The following is a 26,991-nucleotide window of genomic DNA, read 5'->3' as shown; positions in this document are numbered from 1 at the left end:
GGAACAACAAACAAATACAAGTCTTGATGTACAATAAACCAAAATAAGTCTCGATGAGCAATAAACCAAAACAATGTCTCGATGAACAATAAACCAAAACAAGTCTCAATGAACAATCGAACAAAAGTCCAGATGAACAACAAAACAAAACAAGTCCAGATGAACACCGAACCAAAACAAGTCTCGAGGAACAACGAAGCAAAACAAGTCGAGATGAACAATAACCCAAAACAACTCGAGACGAACAACAAACCAAAACAAGTCTCGACGAACAACGAACCAAAACAATTCGAGATGAACAACGAACCAAAACAAGTCGAGATGAACAATAACCCAAAACAAGTTGAGATGAACAACGAACCAAAACAAGTCGAGATGAACAATAACCCAAAACAAGTCTAGATGAACAATAAACCAAGACAAGTCTGGATGAACAATAACCCAAAACAAGTCGAGATGAACAACGACCGAAAACAAGTCGAGATGAACAATCAACCAAAATAAGTCTCGATGAACAACGAACCAAAACAAGTCGAGATGAACAACGAACCAAAACAACACAAGATGAACAACGAACCAAAACAAGTCTCAACGAACAACGAACCAAAACAAGTGTCGACAAACAACGAACCAAAACAAGTGTCGACAAACAACAAAACAAAACAAGTGTCGACAAACAACGAAACAAAACAAGTCAAGATGAACAATAAACCAAAACAAGCCCAGACAAACAACGAACCAAAACAAGCCAAAATGAACAACGAACCAAAACAAGCCAAAATGAACAACGAACCAAAACAAGCCAAGATGAACAATTAACCAAAACAAGCCCAGATGAAAAACAAACCAAAATTAAAACTGGTAAACCAGTAATCCCGGGCTTCAAGGTGTGCCTCCATTTTAACAAATTTCAACACCATCACCCTGTCACATGATATGGGTTTTCCGAGTTAGAAAGTTAGTTCAAGTCTGCAATGTGGCCCAGCTACAGGGTCCCTCAAGTTATATCAATGAAGGATTGAAAAGCCCATAGCAATACATGAAAGAGAAAGAAACTTCACATTGGACAAATCGAGGCTGGACAAATTTTCAAGTCCCCAAAAAAGTCCAATAACTCCACATTTGCATATTAATGTAAATGGCGAATTTGTAGAACGTTAAAATATCTTCCAGAATGTGTGATCACTTTTTGTCTATCTTCTTTGGTTTTCATTTTACGACATGTCAAAAATGGGTGATTTTAAACTTTGGGGGGCTCTGGGGCCTCACTGGGGTAAAATACAGACATAGTGTAAACATATTTGGAATCCCCTCTTCAAGGCCTATCAGAATCTGTCATTAAATTTTTTCAACTCTCATTTGCATATTTGGCATATTTAATGAGGCGAATCGGCATCATTTTAATCATATAAATTATGTAAGGATTTCGATGAAATTAACAACTTAACATTCCAATGGAACCTCGCAAATGTGGGCGAAAGTTTGAGGCTGTCGTGTTACCCCTTCTGGAGAAGAAGATGTTTTTAGGTTTTGGAGAAAATCCAATATGGCCGCCATACCACGTGACCAACGTCATCAAAATTTTCAAAGTATAAACAGCAAGTGGAGAGTTATTAAGGTGTTAAGTTTCATTGAATTTCATTAAAGCATTGTTTTCATTTAACGACATTTCAAAAATGGGTGATTTAAAACTTTTGGGGTCTCTGGGGCCTCACTGGGGTCAAGTCCAGACATGGTATAAACATATTTGGACAAGTCCAGACATGGTCCAGACATGGTATAAACCTGCCCTCATTGTCACGGCAGTTTGGACAAGCACATGCCACACGGCGGATGCGCTTTCCCGTCTCGGTCGTTTGGTCTCCACCAGCACCTGGCACAAGATCTTCCGAACCCAGCACAGCATGCCACTTTCCCTCGCCACTCTCCGTCTGTGCTGCTTGTGAGGTCAGAGGTAAGAAGGGGCATTTGGTAAGCCTTCCAGCTTCCACCATTAAGGATCATTGAGGAAGTTGAGTTTGTTGTGTATTGACCACTCTATGTCTGTCTGTCTGTCTGTCTGTGCAGGATGTCTCAAAGTTGTGGATGGATTTGGATAAAACTTGGTGGACAGGTTGGATGTGTGACCACAACAAAATGATTCGATTTTTGGTGAAGATCTGAATCCGGATCTGGATACGAGAATTATTGAATATTTAAAGCGATTCTCCACCAGAGCCAAAAACGATATAAAGCATATTTCAAACATGTATTGGGCCCGATATGTTCTCGTGGATCAGGCATTAGGTGGTGGAGGTATGCGCTCTACCGAGTGACCTTCCAGTTTATTAGTGCGGTCACTCACCGGCCAACCACAGGGCTTGCCAAGGCCCTGTTTGCCTATGCCTGAGAGCAATTTAAAGAGCGATTCACATTTGACTTGGACTTTTGTTTCCATTGTACTCATAACCAAGAATGCAAGTCATCACCATCATCGTCGTCGTCACCGTTTTATGGCCGTTTCCATGCTTGCATGTGTAAGCCTTGGATCACCTTATGGCTGCTTTCCAGGCTGCACGATCCCTTGCTTACCCTCTTGTTCAGCCTTTAACTCCAAGATCATCTCTCAGCAACACATCCAATGTTTTCCTCGGACGGTCTCTTGCTCTCCTTCCATTCACATTCATATTTATACACTTCCTCACACAACTACCCAACCACATCCATTCCACATGTCCAAACCACCTCCACGTACCCCAACGCATAACCTCACGAACGCTTTCTAGACCTAACCTATCTCTTAATTCCACATTTGATTTCCTATCCTTCAACATCACATCACACATCCACATCACCATTCTCAAGTATAAAATAATATTGCATGACCTCGATGTAAAAACGAACATTTTTCAAGTCAATTCGATTTTGTTGTTTGTGTCTGCTTGTCTGTTTGTGTCTTTCTGTCTGTCACCTCCAGATCACAATTTTAAACCAATCTTCACAAAACTTTTTTTAAACTTTAAATTTTAAACCGATCTGCACACCACATGGCAGAGTTTGTGATAAGGAATAACCCGATCATTTTTGAGGTCAAAAGGTCAACATAGACCAAAGATCAACAACTGAGGTGGTATTTCTAAAATCCTCAATTTTCATCCAATTGATGTGAAATTTCAAGAGGATTTATATTTCAGATCACTCAATTCAGCTTGCCAATTATTTTTGATCCACATAGGCCAAATTTCTAAAATTGTCAATTTTCATCTGATCCAATCAAAATTTGAAGAGTTGCATATTTGGTCATTGAATTCAACCACCAATTATTTTTGAGGTAAAATTTGTTTTCTGGAATTTGCAAGTATCGTGGTCTCTTATCTGCATGACGTCGTCGTCTTGTTTGTTTGTCCGCACAGAATTTTCATGTTTTTCTCCGCAACCGGTAGACGGATTTAGACAAAATTTTCAGCATTGGTGTGACTACTTGTGCAGAATGTTTTAATGATAAATATGACATCATAGGTCACGTGGTGTGGTAGCCATATTGGCAAAACAGAAAAGGTTTGGACCTGTGTATCGAAAACCGTAGCGAGGGAAAAAAAAAATTGAAACTTGGCACATAGCAAGCAGTACTCATGGGGAATGGGTGAAATTTTTTTTTTTATGATGTCATAGGTGCCTTTGTTATGATGTCATAATTGCATATGTAGAACGCTACATCTGACCAGTATGAAAATTGTTGAAGGACATCGAGGGATAAAATGGTCCACAAGTGTTTTTGATGACGTCATCTGTCACGTGATTCGGCAGCCATATTGTATATTTTTTTTTTTTGAACTTTCAAAAATCTAATCTTCTTCTCCGAAATGACTGAACCAGTCATCACTGCCGGCATTTATAAATCGGCAGTTTTACTTATCTCTTATTAATTACGTAAAACCAGTACACAAATGTCACACAAAATACACCACAGAAAACTACACAAACACCACATAAACCAAGTCAAGACGAACAACGAACCAAAACAAGCCCAGGCAAACGACGAACCAAAACAAGCCCAGGCGAACGACGAACCAAAACAAGCCCAGACGAGCGACGAACCAAAACAAGCCCAGACGAGCGACGAACCAATACAAGCCCAGACGAACGACGAACCAAAACAAGCCCAGGCGAACGACGAACCAAAACAAGCCCAGGCGAACAACGAACCAAAACAAGCCCAGGCGAACAACGAACCAAAACAAGCCCAGGCGAACGACGAACCAAAACAAGCCCAGACGAACGACAAACCAAAACAAGTCCAGAGGAACGACGAACCTAAACAAGCCCAGGCGAACGACGAACCAAAACAAGCCCAGACGAGCGACGAACCAAAACAAGCCCAGACGAGCGACGAACCAATACAAGCCCAGACGAACGACGAACCAAAACAAGCCCAGGCGAACGACGAACCAAAACAAGCCCAGGCGAACAACGAACCAAAACAAGCCCAGGCGAACAACGAACCAAAACAAGCCCAGGCGAACAACGAACCAAAACAAGCCCAGGCGAACGACGAACCAAAACAAGCCCAGGCTAATGACGAACCAAAACAAGCCCAGACGAACGACAAACCAAAACAAGCCCAGACGAACGACAAACCAAAACAAGCCCATGCGAACGACGAACCAAAACAAGCCCAGGCGAACGACAAACCAAAACAAGCCCAGACGAACAACGAACAACGAACCAAAACAAGTCTCGATGAACAACGAAGGAAAACAAGTCCGGATGAACAACAAAGCAAAACAATAAGACGGTGTCATGCAGAGCACGATACTTGCAAAATGCAGAAAACAAATTTGACCTCAAAAATAATTGGTGGTTGAATTCATTGCCCTGAATCTGAAGTCAATCTGATGAAAATTGAGGATTCCAGAAATACCACCTTAATTGTTGACCTTGGGCCAAGGCTAACCTTTTGATTCATGTTGACCTCTAAAATAATTAATTGGTGATTGAATAAAATAAACAAATATGAAACTTCACTTTAAATTTTAAGTCAATGGGATGAACATTGAGGATTTCAGAAAAACCATATAAGTTGTTGACCTTGGGCTTATGCTGGCCTTTTGGTCGATGTTGACCTCTAAAATAATTAGCTCGTTGAATTCTGTGACCTGAAATATAAAAACTCTTCAAATTTCAAGTCAATCGGATGAAAATTGAGGATTTTAGAAATACAACTTTGGTTGTTAACCTTGGGCCGATGTTGACCTTTTGACCTAAAAACAATAGGCTTCTTCTTTATGCCAAAGTCAACCATGTGGTGAAGTTTCATGAAAATCAGTTTAAAATTGGGACCTGTAGGCAACAGAAACAGACAGACAGACAGACAAGCAAACAGAATAACAAAATCGACTGACCAATACACGAGAATAATCTTCGATTTTGCAAGTAACAAGTCGAGATGAACAACGAAGCAAAACAAGTCGAGATGAACAACGAAGCAAAACAAGTCGAGATGAACAATGAAGCAAAACAAGTCGAGATGAACAACGAACAAAAACAAGTCTCAACGAACAACGAACAAAAATAAGTGTCGACAGAAAACGAACCAAAATAAGTCGAGATGAAAAATAAAACAAAACAGGTCCAGATGAACAATGAACCAAAACAACACAAGATGAACAACGAACCAAAACAAGTCCAGATGAACAACGAACGAAAACAACACAAGATGAACAACGAACAAAAACAAGTCTCAACGAACAACGAACGAAAACAAGTCTTGACGAACAACGAACGAAAACAAGTCTCGACGGACAACGAACGAAAACAAGTCTCGACGGACAACGAACCAAAACAAGTCTCGACGGACAACGAACCAAAACAAGTCTCGACGGACAACGAACCAAAACAAGTCTCGACGGACAACGAACCAAAACAAGTCTCGACGGACAACGAACCAAAACAAGTCTAGATGGACAATAAACCAAAACAAGTCGAGATGAACAACGAACCAAAACAAGTCGAGATGAACAACAAACAAAAACAAGTCGAGATGAACAACGACCGAAAACAAGTCGAGATGAACAATCAACCAAAATAAGTCTCGATGAACAATGAACCAAAACAAGTCGAGATGAACAACGAACCAAAACAACACAAGATGAACAACGAACCAAAACAAGTCTCAACGAACAACGAACCAAAACAAGTGTCGACAAACAACGAACCAAAACAAGTGTCGACAAACAACGAACCAAAACAAGTCAAGATGAACAATAAACCAAAACAAGCCCAGACGAACAACGAACCAAAACAAGCCAAAATGAACAATGAACCAAAACAAGCCAAGATGAACAATTAACCAAAACAAGCCAAGATGAACAATTAACCAAAATTAAAACTGGTAAACCAGTAATCGCGGGCTTCAAGGCGTGCCTCCATTTTAACAAATTTCAACACCATCACCTTGTCACATGATATGGGTTTTCCGAGTTAGAAAGTTAGTTCAAGTCTGCAATGGGGCCCAGCTACAGGGTCCCTCATGTTATATCAATGAAGGATTGAAAAACCCATTGCAATACATGATAGAGAAAGAAACTTCACATTGGACAAATCGAGGCTGGACAAATTTTCAAGTCCCCAAAAAAGTCCAATAACTCCACATTTGCATATTAATGTAAATGGTGAATTTGTAGAACGTTAAAATATCTTCCAGAATGTGTGGTCACTTTTTGTCTATCTTCTTTGGTTTTCATTTTACATGTCAAAAATGGGTGATTTTCAACTTTGGGGGGCTCTGGGGCCTCACTGGGGTAAAATACAGACATAGTGTAAACATATTTGGAATCCCCTCTTCAAGGCCTATCAGAATCTGTCATTAAATTTTTTCAACTCATTTGCATATTTGGCATATTTAATGAGGCGAATCGGCATCATTTTAATCATATAAATTATGTAACGATTTCAATGAAATTAACAACTTAACATTCCAATGGAACGTCGCAAATGTGTGCGAAAGTTGAGGCTGTCGTGTTACCCCTTCTGGAGAAGATGTTTTTAGGTTTTGGAGAAAATCCAATATGGCCGCCATACCACGTGACCGACGTCATCAAAATTTTCAAAGTATAAACTTCAGGTGGATAGTTATTAAATGTATAAGTTTCATTGAATTTCATCCAAGCGTTGTTTTTATTTTATGACATTTCAAAAATGGGTCATTTTCAACTTTGGGGGGCGCTGGGGGCTCACTGGGGTGAAGTCCAGACATGGTATAAACATATTTGGAGTCCTCTGTTAAGGAACTATCTAAATCTGTCATTATATTTTTTCAACTCTCATTTGCATATTTTGCATATTTAATGAGGTGAATCGGCATCATTTAAAATCACATAAATTAAATAACGATTTCGACCAAATTAACAAATTAACATTACCATGGAACTTAGCAAAGGTGTTCAAAAGATTGAGGCTGTCAAATTATCCCTTCTGGAGAAGAAGATGTTTTTAGGTTTTGGAGAAAATCCAATATGGCCGCCATACCACGTGACCGACGTCATCAAAATTTTCAAAGTATAATCTTCAGGTGGAGAGTTATGAAATGGATAAGTTTCATTGAATTATTTGTTAAGGCCCAGTCACACCTTGACGTTTTAGCCAGCAATGGCAACGTATTAAAATGTATGTAAAACGCAGGATTACGTTGAACTTTTCATGTTTTTTTTCAAGATTCAGACGTATTTATAACGACTTGGTCTTATGCATAACGTATTAGTAACGGACACAGAACGTTTCGTTGTGTTATAGATAACTTATACCAACGAATGCTGAACCTGTTGTCAGCCTTCACAACCTATGCCCAACGATAGTCTAACTTAGGCATAAGCTCGCTGCACGTATCGCCGACGATGACGTGGCGTACGTTATAAAAAGGCTGCCGCACAACGATTCAAATGATAACCGCCGCAGAAATGGAAGTGTCAACATCGCAGTCACACCTTGGCGATCTTGCCAGCTTATGCCGACCTCTGAAAAATGCGTCTAAAACGCTGGCGCACGTCGAATACGGTATGGGTAAGTTTGGTATGCGTGAATAGAACGCTAAAGTACGCTATCATACGTCGTATTAAGTGGAGTACGTCTTGTAATTTTAAACATGTTGAAAATTTTACGACGTACTTGCCTTATGACACACGCTCCGTATGCGATGGGAATAAGTTGTACGCACAATATGCGATCGGTGACACACAGACACACGTTACTTGTAAGGTGCTCATAAGTCGAAACACATCAAGGTAATGGTTAGCGTCAGTGTTCCAGACTTCCTGGTTTTTTTTTTGTTTTGTTTGTTTTTTGTTTTCTTCCTTCCTTCGGTATGATGGTGATTTTGACACTTCGATTTCTAGTGCGGTTATAATATAATATAATTAATAGGCTGCTGCTCAACGATTTAAATCATAACCTCACTGTACACTGAACACCGTCATACCGAAGAAAAAAAAAAAAAAACAGGAGTCTGGAACACTGACGCTAACCATTACCTTGATGTGTTTCGACTTTTGAGCACCTTACAAGTAACGTGTGTCGATGTGTGTCAACGATCGCATATCGTGCGTACAACTTATTCCCATCGCATACGGAGCGTGTGTCATACGGCAAGTACGTCGTAAAATTTTCAACATGTTTAAAATTACAAGACGTACTCCACTTAATACGACGTATGATAGCGTACTTTAGCGTTCTATTCACGCATACCAAACTTACCCATACCGTATTCGACGTGCGCCAGCGTTTTAGACGCATTTTTCAGAGGTCGGCATAAGCTGGCAAGATCGCCAAGGTGTGACTGCGATGTTGACACTTCCATTTCTGCGGCGGTTATCATTTGAATCGTTGTGCGGCAGCCTTTTTATAACCTACGCCACGTCATCGTCGGCGATACGTGCAGCGAGCTATGCCTAAGTTAGACTATCGTTGGGCATAGGTTGTGAAGGCTGAGAACAGGTTCAGCATTCGTTGGTATAAGTTATCTATAACACAACGAAACGTTCTGTGTCCGTTACTAATACATTATGCATAAGACCAAGTCGTTATAAATACGTCCGAATCTTGAAAAAAAACATGAAAAGTTCAACGTAATCCAGCGTTTTACATACATTTTAATACGTTGCCATTGCTGGCTAAAACGTCAAGGTGTGACTGGACCTTAACAAAAGTCCAGGCGAACAACGAACAATGGTCCAGGCAAACAACGAACAAGTGTCCAGGCGAACAACGAACAAAGGTCCAGGCGAACAACGAACAAAAGTCCAGGCGAACAATGAACAAAAGTCGCGGCGAACAACGAACAAAAGTCCAGACGAACAACAAACAAAAGTCCAGATGAACAATAAACAAAAGTCCAGACGAACAACGAACCAAAACAAGTCCAGACGACAAACGAACCAAAACAAGTCCAGACGACAAACGAGCCAAAACAAGTCCAGACGACAAACGAGCCAAAACAAGTCCAGACGACAAACGAGCCAAAACAAGTCCAGACGACAAACGAACCAAAACAATTCCAGACGACAAACGAACCAAAACAAGTCCAGAAGACCAACGAACCAAAATAAGCCAATGCGAACAACGAACCAAAACAAGCCCATGCGAACGACGAACCAAAACAAGCCAGGGCGAACGACGAACCAAAACAAGCCAGACGTACGACAAACCAAAACAAGTCCAGAGGAACGACGAACCAAAACAAGCCCAGGCGAACAACGAACCAAAACAAGCCCAGGCGAAAGAAGAACCAAAACAAGCCCAGGCGAACGACGAATCAAAACAAGCTCAGGCGAACGACGAATCAAAACAAGCCCAGGCGAACGACGAACCAAAACAAGCCCAGACGTACAAAGAAACAAAACAAACCCAGGCGAACAACGAACAAAAATAAGCCCAGGCGAACGACGAACCAAAACAAGCCCAGACGAACGACGAACGAAAACAAGCCCAGACGAACGACGAACGAAAACGAGCCCAGACAAACGACAAACGAAAACGAGACCAGACGAACGACGAACCAAAAAAAGCCCAGGCGAACAACGAACAAAAACGAGCCCAGGCGAACAACGAACCAAAACGAGCCCAGGCGAACAAAGAACCAAAACAAGCCCAGGCGAACAATGAACCAAAACAAGCCCAGACGAACGATGAACCAAAAGAAGCCCAGACGAACGACGAACCAAAACAAGCCCAGGTGAACAACGAACCAAAAGAAGCCCAGGCGAACAACGAACGAAAACAAGCCCAGGCGAAAGACGAACCAAAACAAGTCCAGATGAACAATAAACCAAAACAAGTCTCAATGAGCAACGAACAAAAACAAGTCGAGATGAACAACGAACCAAAACAAGTCGAAATGAACAACGAACCAAAACAAGTCGAGATGAACAACGAACCAAAACAAGTCAAGATGAGCAACGAACGAAAACAAGTCGAAATGAACAACAAACCAAAACAAGTCGAGATGAACAACAAACCAAAACAAGTCCAGGTGAACAATTAACCATAACAAGTCTCGATGAACAACGAACCAAAACAAGTCGAGATGAACAACGAACCAAAAGAAGTCGAGATGAACAATGAACCAAAAGAAGTCGAGATGAACAACAAACCAAAACAAGTCCAGAGGAACAACAAACAAATACAAGTCTTGATGTACAATAAACCAAAATAAGTCTCGATGAGCAATAAACCAAAACAATGTCTCGATGAACAATAAACCAAAACAAGTCTCAATGAACAATCGAACAAAAGTCCAGATGAACAACAAAACAAAACAAGTCCAGATGAACACCGAACCAAAACAAGTCTCGAGGAACAACGAAGCAAAAGTCGAGATGAACAATAACCCAAAACAACTCGAGACGAACAACAAACCAAAACAAGTCTCGACGAACAACGAACCAAAACAATTCGAGATGAACAACGAACCAAAACAAGTCGAGATGAACAATAACCCAAAACAAGTTGAGATGAACAACGAACCAAAACAAGTCGAGATGAACAATAACCCAAAACAAGTCTAGATGAACAATAAACCAAGACAAGTCTGGATGAACAATAACCCAAAACAAGTCGAGATGAACAACGACCGAAAACAAGTCGAGATGAACAATCAACCAAAATAAGTCTCGATGAACAACGAACCAAAACAAGTCGAGATGAACAACGAACCAAAACAACACAAGATGAACAACGAACCAAAACAAGTCTCAACGAACAACGAACCAAAACAAGTGTCGACAAACAACGAACCAAAACAAGTGTCGACAAACAACAAAACAAAACAAGTGTCGACAAACAACAAAACAAAACAAGTCAAGATGAACAATAAACCAAAACAAGCCCAGACAAACAACGAACCAAAACAAGCCAAAATGAACAACGAACCAAAACAAGCCAAGATGAACAATTAACCAAAACAAGCCCAGATGAAAAACAAACCAAAATTAAAACTGGTAAACCAGTAATCCCGGGCTTCAAGGTGTGCCTCCATTTTAACAAATTTCAACACCATCACCCTGTCACATGATATGGGTTTTCCGAGTTAGAAAGTTAGTTCAAGTCTGCAATGTGGCCCAGCTACGGGGTCCCTCATGTTATATCAATGAAGGATTGAAAAGCCCATAGCAATACATGAAAGAGAAAGAAACTTCACATTGGACAAATCGAGGCTGGACAAATTTTCAAGTCCCCAAAAAAGTCCAATAACTCCACATTTGCATATTAATGTAAATGGTGAATTTGTAGAACGTTAAAATATCTTCCAGAATGTGTGGTCACTTTTTGTCTATCTTCTTTGGTTTTCATTTTACGACATGTCAAAAATGGGTGATTTTCAACTTTGGAGAGCTCTGGGGCCTCACTGGGGTAAAATACAGACATAGTGTAAACATATTTGGAATCCCCTCTTCAAGGCCTATCAGAATCTGTCATTAAATTTTTTCAACTCTCATTTGCATATTTGGCATATTTAATGAGGCGAATCGGCATCATTTTAATCATATAAATTATGTAAGGATTTCGATGAAATTAACAACTTAACATTCCAATGGAACCTCGCAAATGTGGGCGAAAGTTTGAGGCTGTCGTGTTACCCCTTCTGGAGAAGAAGATGTTTTTAGGTTTTGGAGAAAATCCAATATGGCCGCCATACCACGTGACCAACGTCATCAAAATTTTCAAAGTATAAACAGCAAGTGGAGAGTTATTAAGGTGTTAAGTTTCATTGAATTTCATTAAAGCATTGTTTTCATTTAACAACATTTCAAAAATGGGTGATTTAAAACTTTTGGGGTCTCTGGGGCCTCACTGGGGTCAAGTCCAGACATGGTATAAACATATTTGGAGTCCTCTGTTAATGACCTATGTAAATCTGTCATTAAATCTTTTCAACTCTCATTTGCATATTTTGCATATTTAATGAGGCGAATCGGCATCATTTAAAATCATATAAATTAAATAACGATTTTGACCAAATAAACAACTTAAGATTCCCATGGAATATTGGACATGTGTGCAAAAGCTTGAGGCTGTCGTATTACCCCTTCTGGAGAAGAAGATGTTTTTAGGTTTTGGAGAAAATCCAATATGGCCGCCATACCACGTGACCGACGTCATCAAAATTTTCAAAGTATAAACTTCAGGTGGATAGTTATTAAATGTATAAGTTTCATTGAATTTCATCCAAGCGTTGTTTTTATTTTATGACATTTCAAAAATGGGTCATTTTCAACTTTGGGGGGCGCTGGGGGCTCACTGGGGTCAAATATAGACATAGTATAAATATATTGGGAGTCCCCTGTTTATGTGCTATCTAAATTTGTCATTATATTTTTTCAACTCTCATTTGCATATTTAATGAGGTGAATCGGCATCATTTAAAATCATATAAATGAAATAACGATTTCGACCAAATTAACAAATTAAAATTAGCATGGAACTTAGCAAATGTGTGCAAAAGATTGAGGCTGTCAGATTATCCCTTCTGGAGAAGAAGATGTTTTTAGGTTTTGGAGAAAATCCAATATGGCCGCCAGAGCACGTGACCTACGTCATCAAATGTTTCATAGTATAAACTTCAGGTGGTGAGTAATTATCCTGTTAAGTTTCGTTTAATTTCATCGAACAGTTTTCCCTCCAGATCCGCCACAAAATCCGTCAGTAGAACATTAAAACGCCTTTAATAATAATACTAACGATTTCAATAGAGCTTCAGCCATGCTTGAAGCCCGAACAAGTCCAGACAAACAAAGAACCAAAACAAGTCCAGGCAAACAATGAACAAAAGTCCAGGTGAGCAACGAACAAATGTCCAGGCAAACAATGAACAAAAGTCCAGGCGAACAACTAAAGGCCCAGTCACACCTTGACGTTTTCGCCAGCTTATGCCGATTTTTGGAAAATTTGTCAAAAACGCTGGTACACGTCGAATACGTTATGGGTAAGTTTTGATAACATTCAGAGCACGCTGAAAAACACTGCCATACGTCGTTGTACGCTGGCTTTAAACGTACTTTTCGGTTGTCCTCAAATTTTCCATGCTTGAAATTTTAAGACTTATGCCAGCGTATGACACACACGTTCCGCATAACGCTGGCCATACGTTGTAGGCACGTCACGCGATCGTTGACACACGTCGACAAACGTTACTTGTGAGTTACTCACAAGTCAAAACACGTCGAGGTAATGTTTAGCGTACCCGAAATTTATTTCCAACCTATGAGTAACGTGTTGTACTCACGTTACGCGATCGGTGACACACAGACACACGCTACTTGTAAGGTGCTCATAAGTCGAAACACATCAAGGTAATGGTTAGTGTCAGTGTTCCAGACTTCCTGGTTTTTTTTGTTTGTTTGTTTTTTGTTTTCTTCCTTCCTTCGGTATGATGGTGATTTTGACACTTCGATTTCTAGTGCGGTTATTATATAATATAATTAATAGGCTGCTGCTCAACGATTTAAATCATAACCGCACTGTACACTGAACACCGTCATACCGAAGAAAAAAAAAACCGGGAGTCTGGAACACTGACGCTAACCATTACCTTGATGCGTTTCGACTTTTGAGCACCTTACAAGTAACGTGTGTCGATGTGTGTCAACGATCGCATATCTTGCGTACAACTTATTCCCATCGCATGCGGAGCATGTGTCATACGGCAAGTACGTCGTAAAATTTTCAACATGTTTAAAATGACAAGACGTACTCCACTTAATACGACGTATGATAGCGTACTTTAGCGTTCTATTCACGCATACCAAACTTACCCATACCGTATTCGACGTGCGCCAGCGTTTTAGACGCATTTTTCAGAGGTCGGCATACGCTGGCAAGATCGCCAAGGTGTGACTGCGATGTTGACACTTACATTTCTGCGGCGGTTATCATTTGAATCGTTGTGCGGCAGCCTTTTTATAACCTACGCCACGTCATCGTCGACGATACGTGCAGCGAGCTATGCCTAAGTTAGACTATTGTTGGGCAGAGGTTGTGAAGGCTGACAACAGGTTCAGCATTCGTTGGTATAAGTTATCTATAACACAACGAAACGTTCTGTGTCCGTTACTAATACGTTATGCATAAGACCAAGTCGATATAAATACGTCCGAATCTTGAAAAAAAACATGAAAAGTTCAACGTAATCCAGCGTTTTACATACATTTTAATACGTTGCCATTGCTGGCTAAAACGTCAAGGTGTGACTGGGCCTTAACAAAAGTCCAGGCGAACAACGAACAATGGTCCAGGCAAACAACGAACAAGTGTCCAGGTGAACAACGAACAAAGGTCCAGGCGAACAACGAACAAAAGTCCCGGCGAACAACGAACAAAAGTCCCGGCGAACAACGAACAAAAGTCCCGGCGAACAACGAACAAAAGTCCCGGCGAACAACGAACAAAAGTCCCGGCGAACAACGAACAAAAGTCCCGGCGAACAACGAACAAAAGTCCCGGCGAACAACGAACAAAAGTCCCGGCGAACAACGAACAAAAGTCCCGGCGAACAACGAACAAAAGTCCCGGCGAACAACGAACAAAAGTCCAGGCGAACAACTAACAAAAGTCCAGAAGAACAACGAACAAAAGTCCAGACGAACAACGAACAAAAGTCCAGACGAACAACGAACAAAAGTCCAGACGAACAGCGAACAAAAGTCCCGGCGAACAACGAACAAAAGTCCCGGCGAACAACGAACAAAAGTCCCGGCGAACAACGAACAAAAGTCCCGGCGAACAACGAACAAAAGTCCCGGCGAACAACGAACAAAAGTCCCGGCGAACAACGAACAAAAGTCCCGGCGAACAACGAACAAAAGTCCAGGCGAACAACTAACAAAAGTCCAGAAGAACAACGAACAAAAGTCCAGACGAACAACGAACAAAAGTCCAGACGAACAACGAACAAAAGTCCAGACGAACAGCGAACAAAAGTCCAGACGAACAACGAACCAAATCAAGTCCAGACGACAAACGAACCAAAACAAGACCAGACGACAAACGAGCCAAAACAACTCCAGACGACAAACGAACCAAAACAAGCCCAGGCGAACGACGAACCAAAACAAGCCCAGGCGAACAAAGAACCAAAACGAGCCCAGGCGAACAAAGAACCAAAACAAGCCCAGGCGTACGCCGAACCAAAACAAGCCCAGGCGAACGATGAACCAAAACAAGACCAGACGAACGACGAACCAAAACAAGCCCAGACGAACGACGAACCAAAACAAGCCCAGGCGAACAACGAACCAAAAGAAGCCCAGGCGAACAACGAACCAAAAGAAGCCCAGGCGAACAACGAACGAAAACAAGCCCAGGCGAAAGACGAACCAAAACAAGTCCAGATGAACAATAAACCAAAACAAGTCTCGATGAGCAACGAACAAAAACAAGTCGAGATGAACAACGAACCGAAACAAGTCGAGATGAACAACGAACCGAAACAAGTCGAGATGAACAACGAACCAAAACAAGTCGAGATGAACAACGAACCAAAACAAGTCGAGATGAACAACGAACCAAAACAAGTCGAGATGAACAACGAACCAAAACAAGTCGAGATGAACAACGAACCAAAACAAGTCGAGATGAACAACGAACCAAAACAAGTCGAGATGAACAACAAACCAAAACAAGTCCAGGTGAACAATAAACCAAAACAAGTCGAGATGAACAATAAACCAAAATAAGTCGAGATGAACAACAAACCATAACAAGTCTCGATGAACAACGAACCAAAACAAGTCGAGATGAACAATGAACCAAAACAAGTCGAGATGAACAACGAACCAAAACAAGTCGAGATGAACAACAAACCATAACAAGTCGAGATGAACAACAAACCATAACAAGTCTCGATGAACAACGAACCAAAACAAGTCGAGATGAACAATGAACCAAAACAAGTCAAGATGAACAACAAACCAATACAAGTCTTGATGTACAATAAACCAAAACAAGTCTCGATGAGCAATAAACCAAAACAAGTCTCGATGAACAATAAACCAAAACAAGTCTCAATGAACAATAAACCAAAACAAGTCTCGATGAGCAATAAACCAAAACAAGTCTCGATGAACAATCAACCAAAACAAGTCTCGATGAACAATCAACCAAAACAAGTCTCAATGAACAATAAACCAAAACAAGTCTCAATGAACAATAAAACAAAACAAGTCCAGATGAACACCGAACCAAAACAAGTCTCGACGAACAACGAAGCAAAACAAGTCGAGATAAACAATAACTCAAAACAACTCGACACGAACAACAAACCAAAACAAGTCTCGAAGAACAACGAACCAAAACAATTCGAGATGAACAATAACCCAAAACAAGTCAAGATGAACAACGAACCAAAACAAGTCTGGACGAACAACTAACCAAAACAATTCGAGATGAACAACGAACCATAACAAGTCTCGATGAACAACGAACCAAAACAATTCGAGATGAACAACTAACCAAAACAATTCGAGATGAACAACTAACCAAAACAATTCGAGATGAACAACTAACCAAAACAATTCGAGATGAACAACTAACCAAAACAATTCGAGATGAACAACTAACCAAAACAATTCGAGATGAACAACGAACCATAACAAGTCTCGATGAACAACTAACCAAAACAATTCGAGATGAACAACTAACCAAAACAATTCGAGATGAACAACTAACCAAAACAATTCGAGATGAACAACTAACCAAAACAATTCGAGATGAACAACTAACCAAAACAATTCGAGATGAACAACTAACCAAAACAATTCGAGATGAACAACGAACCAAAACAAGTCAAGATGAACAATAACCCAAAACAAGTCGAGATGAACAACGAACCAAAACAAGTCGAGATGAACAACCAAACAAAACAATTAGAGATGAACAACGAACCAAAACAAGTCGAGATGAACAACGAACCAAAACAAGTCGAGATGAACAATAACCCAAAACAAGTCGAGATGAACAACGAACCAAAACAAGTCTCGACGAACAACAAACCAAAACAAGTCTCGACGAACAACAAACCAAAACAACTCGAGAGGAACAACGAACCAAAACAAGTCGAGATGAACAATAACCCAAAACAAGTCTCGACAAACAATAAAACAAAACAAGTCCAGATGAACAACAAACCAAAACAAGTCCAGATGAACAACAAACCAAAACAAGTCTCAATGAACAACAAACCAAAATAAGTCTCAATGAACAACAAACCAAAACAAGTCGAGATGAACAACAAACCAAAACAAGTCTCAATGAACAACAAACCAAAACAAGTCGAGATGAACAACAAACCAAAACAAGTCTCGACGAACAACAAACCAAAACAAGTCGAGATGAACAACTAACCAAAACAATTCGAGATTAACAATAACCCAAAACACGTTGAGATGAACAATAACCCAAAACAAGTCGAGATGAACAATAACCCAAAACAAGTCGAGATGAACAACGAAACAAAACAAGTCTCGACGAACAACGAACCAAAACAAGTCTCAATGAACAACAAACCAAAACAAGTCGAGATGAACAACAAACCAAAACAAGTGTCGACGAACAACGAACCAAAACAAGTCACGATGAACAATAACCCAAAACAAATCTCGATGAACAATAAAACAAAAACAAGTCTCGATGAACAACGAAACAAAACAAGTCTCGACGAACAACGAACCAAAACAAGTCTCAATGAACAACAAACCAAAACAAGTCGAGATGAACAACAAACCAAAACAAGTGTCGACGAACAACGAACCAAAACAAGTCACGATGAACAATAACCCAAAACAAATCTCGATGAACAATAAAACAAAACAAGTCGAGATGAACAATAACCCAAAACAAGTCGAGATGAACAACAACCCAAAACAAGTGAAGATGAACAATAAAACAAAACAAGTCCAGATGAACAACAAACCAAAACAAGTCTCGACGAACAACGAACCTAAACAATTCGAGATGAACAACGAACCAAAACAATTCGAGATGAACAACGAACCAAAACAAGTCACGATGAACAATAACCCAAAACAAATCTCGATGAACAATAAAACAAAAACAAGTCTCGATGAACAACGAACCAAAACAAGTGTCGACGAACAACGAACCGAAACAAGTCCAGATTAACAATAACCCAAAACAAGTCGAGATGAACAATAACCCAAAACAAGTCGAGATGAACAACAAACCAAAATAAGTCCAGAGGAGCAATAACCAAAAACAAGTCTCGATGAACAATAAACCAAAACAAGCCTCAATGAGCAACAAACCAAAACAAGTCTCAATGAACAACAAACCAAAACAAATCTCAATGAACAACAAACCAAAACAAGTCGAGATGAACAACGAACCAAAACAAGTGTCGACGAACAACGAACCAAAACGAGTCTCAATGAACAACAAACCAAAACAAGTCGAGATGAACAATAAAACAAAACAAGTCGAGATGAACAATAAAACAAAACAAGTCGAGATGAACAATAAAACAAAACAAGTGTCGACGAACAACGAACCAAAACAAGTCTCGACGAACAACGAACCAAAACAAGTCGAGATGAACAATGAACCAAAACAAGTCGAGATGAACAATGAACTAAAACAAGTCTTGATTAACAATGAACTAAAACAAGTCTTGATTAACAATAACCTAAAACAAGTCTTGATTAACAATAACCTAAAACAAGTCTTGATTAACAATAACCTAAAACAAGTCTCGACGAACAACGAAGCAAAACAAGTCGAGATGAACAATAACTCAAAACAACTCGACACGAACAACAAACCAAAACAAGTCTCGAAGAACAACGAACCAAAACAATTCGAGATGAACAATAACCCAAAACAAGTCAAGATGAACAACGAACCAAAACAAGTCTGGACGAACAACTAACCAAAACAATTCGAGATGAACAACGAACCATAACAAGTCTCGATGAACAACGAACCAAAACAATTCGAGATGAACAACTAACCAAAACAATTCGAGATGAACAACTAACCAAAACAATTCGAGATGAACAACTAACCAAAACAATTCGAGATGAACAATGAACCAAAACAATTCGAGATGAACAACTAACCAAAACAATTCGAGATGAACAACTAACCAAAACAATTTGAGATGAACAACGAACCATAACAAGTCTCGATGAACAACTAACCAAAACAATTCGAGATGAACAACTAACCAAAACAATTCGAGATGAACAACTAACCAAAACAATTCGAGATGAACAACTAACCAAAACAATTCGAGATGAACAACTAACCAAAACAATTCGAGATGAACAACTAACCAAAACAATTCGAGATGAACAACTAACCAAAACAATTCGAGATGAACAACGAACCAAAACAAGTCAAGATGAACAATAACCCAAAACAAGTCGAGATGAACAACGAACCAAAACAAGTCGAGATGAACAACCAAACAAAACAATTAGAGATGAACAACGAACCAAAACAAGTCGAGATGAACAACGAACCAAAACAAGTCGAGATGAACAATAACCCAAAACAAGTCGAGATGAACAATAACCCAAAACAAGTTGAGATGAACAACGAACCAAAACAAGTCAAGATGAACAACGAACCAAAACAATTCAAGATGAACAACGAACCAAAACAATTCAAGATGAACAACGAACCAAAACAAGTCGAGATGAACAATAACCCAAAACAAGTCGAGATGAACAACGAACCAAAACAAGTCTCGACGAACAACAAACCAAAACAACTCGAGAGGAACAACGAACCAAAACAAGTCGAGATGAACAATAACCCAAAACAAGTCTCGACAAACAATAAAACAAAACAAGTCCAGATGAACAACAAACCAAAACAAGTCCAGATGAACAACAAACCAAAACAAGTCTCAATGAACAACAAACCAAAACAAGTCGAGATGAACAACAAACCAAAACAAGTCTCGACGAACAACAAACCAAAACAAGTCGAGATGAACAATAACCCAAAACAAGTCGAGATGAACAACTAACCAAAACAATTCGAGATGAACAACTAACCAAAACAATTCGAGATGAACAACTAACCAAAACAATTCGAGATTAACAATAACCCAAAACACGTTGAGATGAACAATAACCCAAAACAAGTCGAGATGAACAACTAACCAAAACAATTCGAGATTAACAATAACCCAAAACACGTTGAGATGAACAATAACCCAAAACAAGTCGAGATGAACAATAACCCAAAACAAGTCCAGATGAACAACGAAACAAAACAAGTCTCGACGAACAACGAACCAAAACAAGTCTCAATGAACAACAAACCAAAACAAGTGTCGACGAACAACGAACCAAAACAAGTCACGATGAACAATAACCCAAAACAAATCTCGATGAACAATAAAACAAAACAAGTCGAGATGAACAATAACCCAAAACAAGTCGAGATGAACAACAACCCAAAACAAGTGAAGATGAACAATAAAACAAAACAAGTCCAGATGAACAACAAACCAAAACAAGTCTCGACGAACAACGAACCTAAACAATTCGAGATGAACAACGAACCAAAACAATTCGAGATGAACAACGAACCAAAACAAGTCTCGACGAACAACGAACCAAAACAAGTCACGATGAACAATAACCCAAAACAAATCTCGATGAACAATAAAACAAAAACAAGTCTCGATGAACAACGAACCAAAACAAGTGTCGACGAACAACGAACCGAAACAAGTCCAGATTAACAATAACCCAAAACAAGTCGAGATGAACAATAACCCAAAACAAGTCGAGATGAACAACAAACCAAAATAAGTCCAGAGGAGCAATAACCAAAAACAAGTCTCGATGAACAATAAACCAAAACAAGCCTCAATGAGCAACAAACCAAAACAAGTCTCAATGAACAACAAACCAAAACAAATCTCAATGAACAACAAACCAAAACAAGTCGAGATGAACAACGAACCAAAACAAGTGTCGACGAACAACGAACCAAAACGAGTCTCAATGAACAACAAACCAAAACAAGTCGAGATGAACAATAAAACAAAACAAGTCGAGATGAACAATAAAACAAAACAAGTCGAGATGAACAATAAAACAAAACAAGTGTCGACGAACAACGAACCAAAACAAGTGTCGACGAACAACGAACCAAAACAAGTCGAGATGAACAATGAACCAAAACAAGTCGAGATGAACAATGAACTAAAACAAGTCTTGATTAACAATAACCTAAAACAAGTCTTGATTAACAATAACCTAAAACAAGTCTTGATTAACAATAACCTAAAACAAGTCGAGATGAACAACGAACCAAAACAAGTCGAGATGAACAACGAACCAAAACAAGTCGAGATGAACAACGAACCAAAACAAGTCGAGATGAACAACGAACCAAAACAAGTCGAGATGAACAACGAACCAAAACAAGTCGAGATGAACAACGAACCAAAACAAGTCGAGATGAACAACGAACCAAAACAAGTCGAGATGAACAACGAACCAAAACAAGTCAAGATGAACAACGAACCAAAACAAGTCGAGATGAACAACGAACCAAAACAAGTCGAGATGAACAATGAACTAAAACAAGTCGAGATGAAGAATAAACCAAAACTAGAAAGAGCAACCAGAGATTGCAGATGCTCGACAGAACTTGTTTTGTGTGGTGTATTTTACGTGGTGTTTGCGTACTGGTGTGTTACGCATTAATAATCGACATAACTAGAAATGCCACTTTCTGACTGGTGGCAGTGATAACCGGGTCCCAGACGTTCCGCTTTGATGCCATCCCGCTTTTTTATTATTACATCCACCCGCGAATGTGAAGGTGGTTATGTTTTCAACCATCTCTCTGCTTGTCTGTCTACAGGATATCCCAAAAGGTTGTGGACGGATCCAGATGAAATTTTGTGGACCGGTTCGTTGTTTCACAAGGGCGAACTGATTAGATTTTGGTGAAGATCCGGATCCAGATTCAACTTCTAGAATTTTCTCGTGATTCTTCACCATTGAGAGATAGGGCCAAAAACGATACATTGCACAATATCTCAAAAAAGTTGAAAACGGATTCAGGTGAAACTTGGTGGATATGTTGGGTGTGTGACATGGACGAATCAATTCAATTTTGGAAAAGATCCGGATCAGGTTCCGGATCTGATAATTTTTTTAGTGATTCTTCACCATTGAGAGAAAGGGCGAAACTGACATATAGCACAATATCTCAAAAAGTTGTGGACAGATTTGGATGAAACATGGTGTAGAGCTTGGGTGTGTGGGAAGAACGAATATATTTGATTTTGGTGCAGATGCGGATCCGGATAAGAGAATTATTTATTTTTAAAAGTGATTCTTCACCATTGAGAGAGAGATATATAGGGCCAAAAATGATACAGTACTGGAAAGCATGATATTTCAAAAATGTAATGGGCCTGATATGTTCTCGTGGATCAGGCATTATGTGGCGGAGGTGTGTGCTCCACCGAGTGCCCATAAGTTATTCATTATAATTTAGAATTGCATTAAAATAAATTCAATTCAAATCAAATGGAAGACCAAACAGATACAGTCCTGCATTGGAATAATCAAGATGAACCCAAAGAAGCAAAAAGCAAAGACGAAGTCAACAGGAGGACACTGGATAGGATTCACAATCCAGCTGCTACTACTCTGCCCTCAAACCCATCCAGGCACAACCAAGTGAGCCTTAATCAAAAATTAAAAAATATATAGGTATATGAATATCAAAAAGACAAAAAAAGAAAAGCCATATCAAAAAATTAAATAATTCTGGGTGCCCGACCATGCGTCTGATCAAATTGAAATTTAAAACGTTTATTCCCCATCACAACTGGATCATAAATGTGAAGTTTCACATCGATTGATCAAGTGGTTCCAGAGAAAACATTATGTAATATTTTTCTTGATCCAATATGGCTGCTAAACCATGTGACCTATCTATTATTCCTGAACAAAATTGTACATCCATGGCTTGGGGAACATTAGTGTGAAGTTTCCCCTCAATCTGTTCAGCTGTTCTGGAGAAGATTTTTATCAGTTTTAGGGTGACTGCAATGTGGCTGCCAAACAATGTGACCTCTGCCACGTGTGTGAACCTTTTGTCTCTCATGGACAGGTGGTCATACGTGTAAAGTTTCACCTCGATCTGTTCAGCTACTTCAGGGATTTTTGAAGGTTAAAAAAAACAAAAACAATATGGCTGTCGAATCACGTGACTGACAATGTCATCAAATTGTTTTGTTTGAACCATTTTATCCCGAGACGACCCTCAACATTTTTCAAACTGATCAGATGTGGCGTTCCAACAACAACAAAAAAAGGTTTTTCAAACATGGCTACCACACCACATGACCTATGAAGTTATAATTGTCTTCAAAAAAAAAATTTTTTTTTTTAACCATTCTATATGTAGTGGGGCAACTTAGCATAACAATTGCGCATTTTGTGAGGAAAGCACCAAATTTGGCACACTAGTAGCCTATCATATTATGAATAGATTTGGATATTGGGCCATCTCAAATTCAGCCGCTGATGGCTGTGGCAGCCATTTTCCACTGCCATCAAAAATTTTGAGATGGCCCAATATCCAAATCTGTTCATAATATGATAGGCTACTAGTGTGCCAAATTTGGTGCTTTCCTCACAAAATGCACAATTGTTATGCTATATTTAGCTAAGTTTCCCCACTAATGAGTGGTGACACCAATGGTGAAAATTTCATCTCAATCCGACAAGCGGTTGTGGAGAAAATCACAAAAGTTCTGCGCGGACAAACAAACGGACCCTCTTTGGAAAGGGTGATTATGCTATGATGTTAATAAATAAATAATAATACGTTAATAAGTAAATAAATACGCACACCTTTTTTTTTGTTTTGTTTTGCGCAATATCTCTTTCATTGAACACTAAATTGGGGACACATCCTCAACTTTTAACAGGAAAAATATCACAAGAGATCATCACATCATGATGGATTCTTACCTGTGGCATCCCAACATTGGGAACATTTCTTAAATCAAAGAATATCCTTGGGATACTGATCGCTGTGAATTCCTGCAATCATGATAAAACCCACCAGTCGTCCAGTAGATCCCCATTACTGTTGAACCAAGAGGTAAAGGGTTAAAAGACCATCATTTCTACCAGCCACCTCTTTGGACCTGCTTCTATAAAATATACTGAGGACACATCTCGACGTGGTTCACCAGACACTTAGATGAGGTCACAACGACGTTGAGGACACAACCAAGCGACCCATGCTTACCCATGGAAATGGTCGTCGTCGCCGAAGACACCGGCACCCCCTGCAGTTGCTGCACCTGGATACCTGCGGAACCCAACGAGCTCAGGTTGATCGTCTGAAGGCTGGGCATGGTGGCAATCTGCGCCGAGCCGAGCCCGATGCCCGCACCGGCCACCACCGGCTGCATCTGGGTGGTGGTCTGGCCGCCTGCGGTCGTGACCATCGCGGTTTGCACGGGCGTGATGGTGAGCTGCTGCGGAGCAGAGTTATGCACCTGCATGCCAACCAGGTTCTGAAGGCTCGATAAAATCTGCAACGTTTGGTAGGATATTTGACCGTCCGTCCCAATGGTGGGTACTCGCAGGACTATGGGCACCGCGTTCTCAATTTGGATGTTCTGAGGCACCGCCTGTGCTTGAAGAGCCTGAGTACCCTGCACGTCCGCCTGGAAGGCCTGTTGGTAGATCTGCGGTTGGGACGGCAGCGGAGACTGATGCACCGACTGTACCAGGGGTTGCACAGAACCGGGTAGAGACGTGCAGGTCGAGGCTAGGCCGTTGACAGATACCGCCGCCGAACTTGCCGCCATAATGGAGGAGGCCGCCATAATGGAGGAAGCTGCCGTGGCGACCGCCTGTGACCCTTCACCGGCAGAAGGCTCAGATACGCAGGGAGTTGCCGTCATGATCGCCTGAGCGGCCGCTTCCACAACGCTACTCACCACCGAGGACGTGGCCTGAACCATTTGTGTGCCGTTGGCCACCCCGTTGGTGGAAGAGGGAACCGCGGTCGTGGCGATGCCGATGTTGCTCACCGGTACGGAAGCGATGTTACCAAGAGGGAGAGTGAAAGCTACACCGCCCGGCAAGTTCATGGGCAGATTGGCAAACATGGGGGTCTGCCCTCCGAGACTCACCCCGTGCAACTGAAAAGGTACGCCGGCCGTTTGCAGTTGCATGGCCAGGGGCTGCGTCACCACGTTGGGTGCCATTACATTACCTTGTGACGGACGTGCTGCAATCAGGGTTTGACCACTTTGCAATATCTGGATAGCACCGCCAGCATCTTGCTGCTGCTGCTGCTGCTGCTGCTGCTGCTGCTGCTGCTGCTGCTGCTGCTGCTGCTGCTGCTGCTGTTGCTGTTGCTGTTGCTGCTGTTGCTGTTGCTGCTGCTGCTGTTGCTGCTGCTGTTGCTGCTGTTGCTGCTGCTGCTGCTGCTGTTGCTGTTGCTGCTGTTGCGGTTGCGTCACGGGCCCGTACGACACGCTGCTAGCTGGAGCCAGTTGGAGCTGCTGTCCTTCTGCTTGGATTTGCGGGATCACTTGGTATTGTATGTTGCCGGCAGTCGTGCCGTGGGCCGCGACCGGCGCGACCCCTCCGGAAAGACCCTGCAAAAGGGACACGGCACGGAGCGGATTAGGGGGACGAAGCGAGGGGGAGTCGGTCACAACCCACCCACCGTGGGCGGGATCCGAGGGGAGAGGGAGTGGGCCCGAACCGAAGGGTCGCCCCATGGGTGGAACGCTCCGATACGTACGATGATCGGCTCGGGGAGGCGGCCACCCGTCCCGGTTCATACCCACCTTGGCCGCCGCGCTGTTCGCTTGTAACAATTCGTCCTTCTTGCCCGTCGTTTCCAACGAGGCCATGCCTTCCCCGTCCGCCTCTGAGGGGGGGCGGAGAGGGGGGGCGGGAAAGCAAGGGCAAGGCACGATGGCGAAATCCCTCCTCCTCGTCCCCCTTACCGCCTCCGGCCCCAGCCCCTCGGCAGCCTTATTCGTCCAAAAGTTACGGCCGTGCCGCCCCGGCGCGAACGGCGAGCGAGAAAGGGAGCGGGAAAAAGATGGAGGGACAGGGCCGGAAAAACAAAAAAAAAACCAAACACCGAGAGCGGGAAACGATGGTCAGGAAGTCACGGTACCGCTCATGGCGAGTCGGTGTGATTCACAGCACTCGGGCCTCGGAGCCTGAGCGAGTCTGGAGCCCGCCAAGCCGCCCTCATTCACGGGGGCGTACCAAGAGGAATGCACGACCCCTCCAGGCTCCCTCCCCTCGTTTTCTTCTTCTTCTTCTTCTTCCTTCACCCGGCCCTCTGAGCCCGCAGCAGCCACGTGGCAGCGCGCGCCGCACGGCGTGCTGAGGCACGAATTGGGATTTACACCGCGCACAAACACACACACTTCTACACAAACCGATACCCTCGGAAAAAACGGCGAAGTCTCCGCAACAT

General features: G+C 41.3%; 1 protein-coding gene across 3 annotated transcripts; it reads right to left on the bottom strand.

Annotated features, from left to right (window-relative positions):
• Positions 1-1,670: 1,670 nt before the first annotated feature.
• On the bottom strand, positions 1,671-26,991 carry LOC147031214 (transcription factor Sp1-like). Of its 3 annotated transcripts, none has more exons than XM_085876066.1 (4): positions 26,683-26,991; positions 26,345-26,427; positions 24,784-26,149; positions 1,671-1,939 (listed from the first exon to the last, which is right to left on the bottom strand). In XM_085876066.1, exons 1-4 carry the CDS (start codon positions 26,687-26,689, stop codon positions 1,686-1,688), a joined length of 1,710 nt encoding a protein of 569 aa, XP_085732192.1. In that variant the 5' UTR covers positions 26,690-26,991; the 3' UTR covers positions 1,671-1,685. The 3 variants fall into 3 exon arrangements, with proteins under 3 accessions (XP_085732192.1, XP_085732194.1, XP_085732193.1); XM_085876068.1 differs by having other exon boundaries at positions 26,778-26,991; XM_085876067.1 differs by having other exon boundaries at positions 1,671-1,936; positions 26,683-26,989.

This window comes from Eptatretus burgeri, chromosome 3 (assembly GCF_056783735.1).
Source record: "Eptatretus burgeri isolate ZD-2024b chromosome 3, Ebu_testis_v1, whole genome shotgun sequence".
Classification (NCBI taxonomy): Eukaryota; Metazoa; Chordata; class Myxini; order Myxiniformes; family Myxinidae; genus Eptatretus; species Eptatretus burgeri.
This window is presented reverse-complemented; position numbering and strand designations above follow the sequence as displayed.

Bases quoted from the DNA above. Each gene is read 5' to 3' on its own strand.
- LOC147031214 (XM_085876066.1), bottom strand. The intron at 26,150-26,344 runs GTGGGTATGAAC...TCCCTTTTGCAG, and splicing joins CGAACAGCGCGGCGGCCAAG to GGTCTTTCCGGAGGGGTCGC. The intron at 1,940-24,783 runs GTAAGCATGGGT...TGACCTCACAAG, and splicing joins GACGACGACCATTTCCATGG to CAGCACAGACGGAGAGTGGC.